Raw genomic sequence first — 11,430 nt, 5'->3', positions numbered from 1 at the left:
GTGTCGTAAGGGTGAGCCACTCGTCTAATTCAAAATGGCGAAGTTCTAGCGGTGTTAGTTTGTACATCCATTAAATATGATTAATCTCAGTTCGAAATAGTATTATAAACGTAATATCTAAATAAAAGAACTCAGATACCGTTTTAGAACGTTCTTATTAGGAAGACGAACATTTTAAACAGGTAAAAATTCGCTACTAATTAAACACATAATGCTTAAAAAACTTCCATGTAGAATCTTCCTGCTGATTATGAAATTTGTCCTTTAGCATTTCATTTGAATATTAATTCTTAAAAACGGCTTAATCTATAATTAAATTTATAAGATACATTAAGATTAATGTGTATAATTTATTTAATAAACATTTAATGTAATGAATATATTGTGTATGAAAGAAAAAATGGTTGAAGTTACTTTTAGGTCATTTATATGTATGTATATATATATATGGTCAACGTGCACCGTCATGGCTGCACAGTGAGGACCCACGTTCTAACCTAACCTATTCCGATAAATTACCAATAATTTGATAATTTATTAGAATAGGTTAGGTTAGGTTAGAACACTGTGTGGCCATGATGGTGCACATAGGTAAAGTTTGACCATATATATATATATATATATATATATCAGTGGATGTTCGAGTTTACTCTTCTTTTTGTGGTATATTTGTTGTGAAATCCATCAATAGGCATTAAGGCTGTGTACAAATTAGGCGTTTTCAAACGTGCGTTTTGGTAACGTGCATTTTAAAAAAACAGGAGTTCCACATACATATACACACTCAAATGGGCGTTGATAGATTTTGGTTAGAACATGCGTTTTGCGGGCATCAGCCACACACTTTGAGATACATGTGCTGCCATGTTGTTGTACATTCGATTGTGCGCTTTCGGGTAAAGTAGACACACATTGGCCGAAATGGAGANTTGGCGTTTTTTTAATCAGAAAAAGTCATGGGGAAAGCAGGGGCCGTATTCTGGTCATTGTCTCTGGTCTCTCGTCTCTCGCAAGCTGGTCGCTGGCTGACAATCATTTGGATTAGCCAATCAGCGACCGGCTTGTGAGAGATGAGAGACCAGAGACAGTGACCAGAATATGGCCCCAGGTTTAACTGCTTTCCCTATGACTTTTTCTCAAGAAAAAACTTTTCTAAATCATTTATTTTATCCTTAGGTATAATCATAATAATAGACAGATGTCATCGTTTCTCGAAATACAATCTTTTTTTTTATTTCGCTGTCTATAGCACGACACGTGTTCCGCAGCCATCTTGTATTTTGTCGCGCGCATGGGATCTCTCGTATGACTGGACCTAGTTTCAAGAACTCTCTTGAGTCGATCCCGACTAAACCTGGTTTCAGTCGAGATTGAAACGGTCGATGGAGGTTGCACCAAGGCGAACGGGGTATAAAGCTCTAGTTTAGTAGTGTTACAGAGTATAATACGTATATTTTAATATATTTTTTAAAAGAAACAAAACCATTGGGAAATGTTGTGTGTGTTTAACAACGGGTTCAGAAAACTTTGAAAATGTTAACAACGGGTTCGGCCGAACCTGTGCGAACCCGCTGAATATCACCACTGTATATATATAATATAAAGTACTTAAAAGAAACATAGACCAAAGAAAAACAAAATTCCTAAATGGAGAAAGGCTTATTATTAGCTCAATTCACAATTTAAACAAGTTACTTTGTAATAATTTAAATACATAATGGCAATGACCAAAAAGTAATTAATCTGATGCAAACTTCTTTAAGGCAATTGGTTCATGCCTTAAAGAAGTATGAAGTAATTAAATGCATTCTTTAAAATGAATGTAGTTCTGTCTTTAAATCTTTAAATTCAAATTTAATTCTATGAAATACAGTAGCTATGTTTAGATATATTAGATGCAGTTTTTCCATAAGAACGAGTTTCGCTTTAACTTTTACGTATATTATTTTGCAGTTAGAGAAATGGATGTATTTATATTGATGCAATTTAACCGTCAAGTAATTGCAGTCAAATGGAATCGTATTTCCCATTCTTAAAATAGGTAAAAGATTCCGTTTTCTGAGGTAGAAAAGAGGCTTTTTTCCCACGGTGTTGTCAGCGACAGTTGTGTGGAATTGTTAATGTTCGGGGTGTAGATGGCAGAATTGTGGTTGTGATTTATATGCGTGTTGTACTCAATAAAGTCCTTAAATGCTATATAATACACACTATAAAAAATGTCAGATTATTATATTATTGAAAGATTTACTTGTTGATTAATATATGTTTAAACAGCAGCTGTTGTTTAGGATATTAGTAACAAGGAGTTTTAAAACTAAATGTAAAAATATTTGATTTTTTAGCAAGTGTTGACATTATGAAAAAGATAATAGTTGAATGAATAATTTCTTGTTAATGTTTAGTCTCATTTATTTACTTAGATACAGAAAATTCATTTAAAAAATTTAAGAGAACATTCTTCCTTAGTGTTTAGTTTTTTTTCAAATTAATAAAATAACCAAAGATGATAGCAATATTTATTTGACTACCTTGTTTCTTACATACTTTTGTAGTTTAATAACTATTTAAGTCTGTTATAAAAAGCTCTCTTGTCTCTCTTCTTATCAAAATAAAGCTTCAGTTCTGTTCTACCAGTGATGCATGTTTGCTTTGAATGTCATCATAATATGTATCATAATTTTTTCTTTAAGAAAAATTAAACTTTCTCTACCTTTTTCTGCTCTCATTCAGATGTTTAAAATTCAGAAATTGATCAATGCATATCTTTCGTGTCTGAGTATGAAAATGATAATAGATATCGATTATAAATTCTGTATTAAGATGATTTGAATGGTTGATCATCCGAAATCTATTATTTGTGAAGCTCCAGACAAACACGAATATTCTTGAATTCAATAAAATGAGGTTTGCAGTTGGAAACTCCATGTTTTGTCAAATTATATACACTTTCACTATTCATCTAATAAAAACAATCATTTATTTTCATTGTTGTGTATCATGTGCTTTTTACATTAAAACACCATAAACAGAAGTCATTGTTGTTAAATAAATAAATTTTAATTTTCTAGTGCATTCTATGCTTTGTTATCGTGCAAAATTTAGTTCATGTTTCATATTCGTGAAAATTTATAAATATCTTTTTCATCACTTAATTATGAAAATTGCTTCAATAAAGAACAACAATATTTTAAGTAAAATAAAGGATTTTTCTTTGAAATAAAAGATGTTTGGCAACACTCAGTATGATTAAAAGTCCTGCAAATACACAGAAACTTTATCAATTCTGAAGAGAAAACTAAAATTGATTATTATTCTGACAGAACTCGTATGAAGTTTGCTAATTGAAATAATTAATACAGCATAGGCTCCACAAACTTTACTTAATACTACATGAGCAAGCTAAAATCTTATTTGTAAGAAGTAAAGTGAGGTGTTGGTGATAGTGCAAGTTTGTGGCTTCTGACTTTTCTTTTGTAACTGATTCCCAAATGTAACTTTAGCTTATTTTTATTTAAATTAAACATTATGATAATTAGAAATATATTACAATATAGAACAGAGAATTTTCATAATGGAAAGTTGCATAAATAAGAAAAGTCACTGATAATTAAGACAGTTATGAAAAAAAACTCAAATTATCTGTGCCTACAAATGTTTATGATTACAAAGTTTTAATAAATTGCAGTCCATAGTCTATATGTAACAAAAAATTATTTGAGTTCAAATTCTATGAAATTACTGTGTTTTCACAAAATGATCAGCATGCTGATCTATCCAGGGAGACCAGGAAATCAGATATTTCCATGTGGTAAAAGCCTTGTGGCATGCTGGTTTAAGTGAGGTCTTGCATCCCTCTCTAGAGGGTGCATTAAAAAAAAAGGAACAAGTTCCATCACATAAAAACGAAAAAGTTTTTATTCTAAAACTATGAAACTGTTGGCATTACATCAAAAACTATGATTATACACATTTAATTTCTTTATTTTGTCTTCATTCTAATGAAGAAAAACACTTGTGGATTCCAAAAGTGCTTTTGTTGTGTTTTATTGTTATTTGATTCAAAAACAAAAATTAAACATGTTAAATTTAAAAACTCGCTGTAAATTATTTTGGCTATCACATAAAGTGGATGTTAATTGGTGTAATTTGAGAGGAAGGTGTTATTTTTAAGGTCAGGGTAGATGGCCAGTGTAGACTACACTGACTAATAGTCAAATTACAATGTTGTTCTTTTATTGTACTTGGAACATTTAATTAACAGCTAGTTTTGTTATATTTGATTAATTTTATATTTTAGTTGCAGTTTAACAGGCATTCTAGTCATTCTGTGAAAATATGGTATAAAAATTCAAATTCTGTGAAAAATTAAATAAGATGTTTGTCTTAAAAATTTCATGGAACTACAAATTATCTTATGGTTCTTCTGTTCATGTAGCTATGAAAGAGAATCAGATTTTGGCCTTATAAAATAAGGACATTTATAAGATTGTTGTTTATTTGAAGTTTTAAATGTTTCCATTAAAGTCTAAAGTGAATATCAGTAAATGTTCAAGATTTTGAATGTTTCTAGTGACTAGTAACAGAATAATAACAAACACTGCTGGCTCACAGCATTGTCAAGTTTGACTTGTGATGTCATCAAACTGCACATGCTTGTGAATAAACTTGTCCAGGAAAATATTTTTCAAGAATTTCTACAATAAGGAAAAAACAATATAGTTTTCTATAGCTTCATAGTTGATGACAGTCAATTTTTAATAATAGTTTTTGTATAAGAAAAATGATGATGAAACCGTCTACATTTAGGACAAATCTCATAATTAATTAAATTTGTCTTAATATAGTCAAAATAATCTGATAGTTTAGATTTATTTATTAATTTGGCAAATTATAAACAATCCAGTTTATTGGGCTAAAGAAGATTATGCTAGAGAGATTTGGCCTAATATTAATAATTATAAATTGAAATCATTTAGAAGATTCTAGAGGAAAAGATTGATCTAGAGATCAATCTTTTCCTCTAGAAGAAGAGATCATAAATGTTGGTTTGAGTTTTGACTCAAACCAACATTTATGATCTCTTCTTTTAGATATGAGTAAACTTTAGAATTACTGTATACAGGTTAAATATTGCTATTTTAACTAGGGTCTTTTATAGCACTGGTCTGCAGCCTTTCTGACTTCACAGACCACTAAACTCACAATTTTGAATTACACGGACCACCATCGTGAATTTTTTTAAACAATTCAAAATCTGTAGAATAATGATAATAATAGTTCAATTTTACTATATTAGTATGAAAGTCACATGTTTAATTATAACAAATTAATGCAAGCCTAAAGTTCATTGCTGCTTGTTTGAAATAAGTTTATTGATTCTTAGCACTTTTCCACGAAGGATTCACAATATTATTTATTGATAACAGTCACTTCATATTTGGTTTTAGATTTGAATAAAAAAAAAACCCAATGAGCGAAAAAAAGCAACTAAGCATTTTGCATTTCTTTCGTAATACTTTGCGTAATTTTCAGTTGATCAATGTCCAAATTTTCTCGTGGACCATTGATGGTCTATGGACCACTGGTTGCCGATTTCTGTTCTATAGTATGCAGACCTCTGTGGTAATATACCTCCAGTTGGCCTAATAATAATTAACCTGTATGGTTATATATGCCTAGGAGAAAACATAAGATGAAGCTGGATTTACATTACTAGAAATTACATCTGCACAGTTTTTTTAATATGAAAGTTTAAGCCCTACATTGAATTTAATTTCTAATTATTAATATTGTTACAAGATGGTAGCCCATCTGAAGGTAAATTCTCTAGATATATATATGTGTGTTTGTCTGTAGAAAATTAATCAGTATTGAATAATTTTGTTTTTGACAATACAATAATTAAAATTTCTGTAAAATGTATCATCAATAGCTTGTACTTGTACTGTACATGTGTACAGGAAGGTATAACAACTTGATGCTAATATTTTAGGGATAGATTCTAAAGACAAAAATAAGCCTATAAAGGTTTATTACAATCTACTTCATTTTTGAGATATGGCCTGCCAAAAAGATACTACTATTTGTTTTCCACTCCTGTGTTATCAATACATACAAATTGAAGGTTTTTATTTTAAGTGTTAAAAATTGTTTTTTTGAATGCATGTTAAATGATGTGCACAAGTTTCTGATTTGCTGTATGCCGGCATGTCCACATTTTTGAGTAATTCTTGTAAATTAGTTTTTTACAAAATTGTTTAATTTTGTAAAAAACAAAATGATATTCGGAATAAATTTACATTGAGAAAATCCAACTATTTCTTCTTACTACAAAGCGTACAAATACTGCAAAACCTTAAAGTGGATAAGACTTTGTTTACATTTATTACAATAAGTCCTACTTAGGCAACATTTATTTACTTCAGTCAGTTGACAGAAGCATGAAAAATAATACAAAATTACTTTAAAAAGTTTATTACTGTAATGTTAGTACTTTGACAGATTATTTGAAAAGTACCTTTTTTTAATAGGCCATATCTCAAATGATCAAATGAAGTGGTAAAATCCACTTCATTTGGGATAGATAGATGATTTTAGACCTATTTTTGATCCTAGAATCTCCCTAAACTATTGGCACTGAAAAACATCATGTTTAACTGTCCACCACTCTCCTTACTATCCAGAATTAGCCTCTTGTGGCTTTTTTGTTTTCCAGAATGAAATTGAAGTTCAAAGGGGTGGCATTTGGTATGATTGAGGAGATCCAGTTCAAATTGCAATAAGTGCTTTGGAATTTTCAAAACACTGACTACCAAAGGGTGTTTAAGGCTTGGTAGAAGTGGTGTAGTCAGTGTATAAGTGCAGAAGAGACTATTTTGAAGAGAATGGTTGACAGATTAAAATGCTTAACTTAATTTAAATCTGTCAACCATTCTCTTCAAAATAGTCTCCTCTACATTTATATTAGTTAAACATTTAAATCTTGATAGACAAAATCCAGTTTTTTTATGGTTGCATTGCATATATTTATAATATCATAAATAGCAGTAAACATTCTTTTGAATTTTTGAAAATCAGAACTTAATTTTATATTTTAAATTACAGATTAAACTATGATGGAGCATAAGAGTGACCATTTAGAAGATCATAGTGTAATTGATCGATTGAAAAGTCCTCATGCTACAGAAACAACTGATGTGTCTCCAAATATAAGTAAAGATGATGATTCATCATCAAATAGAAGTTCTCCAGATTCAGGATGTGCAATTTGTTTAGGCAAATTGGAAAATAAATCCTTTACCGATAGTTGTTTTCACACATTCTGCTTCACCTGTCTTCTGGAATGGTCTAAAGTGAAAGCTGAGTGTCCTCTGTGCAAACAACCATTTAAGAGTATTGTGCATAATGTTCGTTCAATAGAAGATTATGATCAATATTATATCAATGCAACAAGGACAACCGAGAACTCCTGGCAAAGTCCAGATGGAAGGAGATTCAGATATCCTTCCACATTGACAGCAGAAAGGAGACGACATCGAGCTTTTGAAGAGACACTAGAATATCGTGCTCACAGATTGACATATGCACCACATACTTTCTCTAGCAGTCATGCAAGAGAACTGACTACTGAACATCCATCTACAAGTAATTTTAGAAGACATATCTATGAGAATGCTTTGTGGGTACAGATAGGCGATGAATCACAAAGAAGATACAGAGACACATCACCAGAATTTTTTTGTCAAAATCCGGCATGTACTCATCGACTCATACCTTGGCTCAATAGGGAATTAATAGCTCTTTTGACTGACAGTGAGAGTCAAGTGATATTTGTGCTAGAACTGATACTTGCATTAATCATGAGATACGATATAAAAAGTCCAGAATTTTACGTTCATATAGAGCCATATCTTCAAAATCGCACAACTCATTTCATACACGAATTTTACAATTTTGCTCGTTCTCCTTACGATATGGTGAATTATGATCGAAGAGCTGTCTATGAATGTTTAGAGCCCAATAATTGCAATGAAAACTTTTCTCCTGTCAGTTCCACAACAAGTGACATAATTGTCATTCATCCTGTAAATTCTTCAGAAAATTCTGCATCTGTCAGTCAGTTGGATAGACATACAAAAGATCGACAGTCAGATTTTTCATCTACTCATAGCACAAGCCAAAATAATTCTAACTTAAAGCAGATATTCTGGAATAGTGACGAAAGTTGGATGAACAAAGAATCATCAAATTCAATAATTTTTTCACCACTTAATAATCCTCAGCATGACTTAGAAAGTGGTCTTCCTGGTCCTAGTACTTCTACACATTGTTCTATCCCAGAAACACAAACTTCTAATATTGAGAAAAAGGAAGAAAATATTTCAACTGATAAAGAAAGTGATTCAGACTGTATGGTAATTGGATATGTCAAACCAAGATCAGAGAGAACTCCAGAATTGATTGATCTTGTTTCTAGTTCTAGTGATACAGAAATTGAAAATTACAATATGAATGTGATTCGGAAATCTTGTGTGGATGATTTAGATGATAAAAGATACCTCAGGAAGAAACTGACATTCCATGAGAGAGATTATTACAGACCTTCTTCACCTGCATATTCTGAGAAACATCATTCAAGACATTCATCGTGGTCTCCACCAGAATCGTCATCTAGTAATTCTAAGCAAGCTTTGAAAGGAGAATGTTCTAAGAAGAGAGAGAAAAAAGTAAAATCTTACAAATATTACAGTAAAAGAGCCCAGAAAGATCCCTCTTATCACAGTTCAACTGATACTGAAGCCTCTGATAGTGATGACAGTTCCACAGATTATTCTGGTGATTCTACATTTAGACTTTGTAGTGTGGTTGGAAAAACTTCAACTATAAAATTTTACAAAACTGTGTCATCTGGAAGTAGTTCTCACAGGAAAAAGCATAAAAAACAGAAGAGGAAAAAACATCGGAAACATAAACATCATCATAAACGAAAACGTTACTCTTCGAGTAGTGAAAGATTTTAGAATTATTAGACAAGAAGGACAAGAAGCATAATTATTTTTAAATTTGGAAAATAATTGAATTTACTAACCATAAATGAATTATCATACAAATTACATACACACATACATAAACATTATATATAAATATATATATATAAAATAATAAATATTAAGTGTTCATACTGTAAATATGCTGTAGATACCTTTTCTTTAATTATGTGAAATGTATATTCTTTATACAGAACATTTTGGTAACAATAGCCAATATGTTTGAAAGCTTGCATTGTAACGGCATTTTAAAACATTATTTGAACTGCAAGTAAAGTGTATGCAGTACAATATTTAAATTAGTTGAAGTTTAATATTTATATCCAGAGTTAAATGAATTTTTTTTTCTTGAAGAAAAAGTTGTACTATATGTTTGAAGTATCTAGTAGAAAATATACTTCAGAACATAGTAAAATTAAACTTACTATACAAATTCTTACAAATTTCACTTAACTGAAATTTTGTTTTTCTTTTTACAATTATTATTATCAAAAAATTTTGAATTTTGTTTACATAAACATATTTTGAAAATAAATACAAAATTTGTGATTTCAGTAGATTCTCAGTTAACTGGTATGCAGGCTGATTGGTAGATGCTGGATAAATGTAGTTTCTGATTATTTTTAAGAGTAAATCAAGCAAACCTAACTAATACTAGATACTATACTACCATATCATAAACTTGGTATTGATTTGATATTAAAATTGAAATACAGTAATTTAAAGCAAATTAAGACAAAGAAAATCTTGGATTGGACAAGAACACAAAATTTGAATAATAGATTCCAACTGACACACATTGGTCAGTTGGATTCCATTATTGTTAGTCAGAATCTAGTGAATTGATGGGAGCAAGGGTCAAATATGGTCTGCGAAGTGTGGGCTTTCAGCATGGCATGCCAAAATTTACCTTGCATTTCGCTAGATTGATTTAAATTTTTATTTAAAGTATTCAAATTCAAAGAAATAATACTTTAAATTTTTATTTAAAGTATTATTTCTTTGAATTTTTTGCCAATTGCTTGAGTTCTGGTTGACTGAGAGTCTACTGTATTTTTACTTTCTTTGTGTTAAAATACAGTAAAAGTTTTGATTATCTGTCATAAATGGGAACCGAATATCCAGACTATTGCAGTAGGTGAAGTTGTTTAGATAGGCTCTGGAATGAAATGAAAGCCTCATTTTATTCATTTTTAAATGCATGTGCAGTGTTTATGGTGGTGTGTGTTTTCATGGAAAATAAAGAGTAAGTTATGTAGAGGAGGGCAAACAATGTTTGTCGCTCTGCACACCAGAGGGGAACAACTTTGTTAATTGCATGCCATTAGTGAGTTCATAATCAAAAGGCAATTTTCAAAATGTCCAGATGAAAAAAAAATACTGCTGGATAGTATGGAATGCCAGATAAAAAAAAACTTTATTGTATTACAAATTCCTAGTTTGCTTTTTATATTTTTAACCTTCTAAGGAGTTAATTAGCATTAATCAGTTCCATGAATTAATGTGAAATTTGATATTTTTACTTATAAAAAACTAAAAGGAATTTATATACTTTGTTTTTATAAATAATTTATCTTTACGAATTGATACAGAAATTTTTTTAGTTTAAAATATGATTTTATCTCTAATAATAATAAAAATACAACTTAAACTAATGTGTATTAAATCAATTTTAAATATATACACATCTACGTTTAAATATTTGATAATCTTAGATTTTAAAAGAAGTTTTAATATATAATAAAATCATAAATTTTGTAAAATACATAATGTAAAATAAAATATAATTCATATATTTGGTGAATTTTTAAAGTATGTGTATTTTTATATGTAATTTAAATCAGCTTGAAATTCTTAAGTGAAATATATAAGGTCTTCCAAAAAGAATTCTACCATTTTAAATTATTGTAATTATACTAATTATTATATGAGGATGTTGTAATGTACATTAAAACATTGAAAAACTATTCAAGTTTCATATTGCCCATTACAGTTTCTCAGTGTGTACACCTTGTGTCACAAGGCACACATCTGACTGATACTCAAATTCTTCCTATGCTTGCTACAGCATTTCCATTGTTGCTTCCAATGGCAGATAATTCTACAACTGCAGATTACTGATGTTAAACAATGATGAGTGATTCTGACTTTTTAGGATAGGTGTTTTTTGCCTTCACAAAACACCTCTATTGTGGAGTTGTCATTTCTGTTTATGGCAGCGGTGGTAGATAACACAATGTTTGAATGCAGATGGGAGACAAACTTGGTCAGTTACACTATTGATTGGTTTACATAACATACTTCTTGGATAATAATTAACATAATTATGGTAATTTAAAATAGTAGCATTCATTTTGGAAGACCAGGCCCATATAATTAAATA

The 11,430-nt window shown here is 30.1% G+C and overlaps 1 protein-coding gene across 1 annotated transcript; it reads left to right on the top strand.

Moving 5' to 3' along the window:
* On the top strand, positions 1-10,659 carry LOC111613910 (E3 ubiquitin-protein ligase Topors-like). Its single transcript, XM_023355264.1, has 2 exons — positions 1-182; positions 7,105-10,659. Exon 2 carries the CDS (start codon positions 7,113-7,115, stop codon positions 9,018-9,020), a length of 1,908 nt encoding a protein of 635 aa, XP_023211032.1. The 5' UTR covers positions 1-182; positions 7,105-7,112; the 3' UTR covers positions 9,021-10,659.
* Positions 10,660-11,430: the final 771 nt, after the last annotated feature.

This window comes from Centruroides sculpturatus, unplaced genomic scaffold (genome assembly GCF_000671375.1).
Source record: "Centruroides sculpturatus isolate CEXI.00-Female unplaced genomic scaffold, Cexi_2.0 scaffold2, whole genome shotgun sequence".
NCBI lineage: Eukaryota > Metazoa > Arthropoda > Arachnida > Scorpiones > Buthidae > Centruroides > Centruroides sculpturatus.
This window is presented reverse-complemented; position numbering and strand designations above follow the sequence as displayed.

Excerpts from the sequence above, each read along its gene's own strand:
- LOC111613910 (XM_023355264.1), top strand. The coding sequence starts at position 7,113 with ATGATGGAGCATAAGAGTGACCATTTAGAAGATCATAGTGTAATTGAT.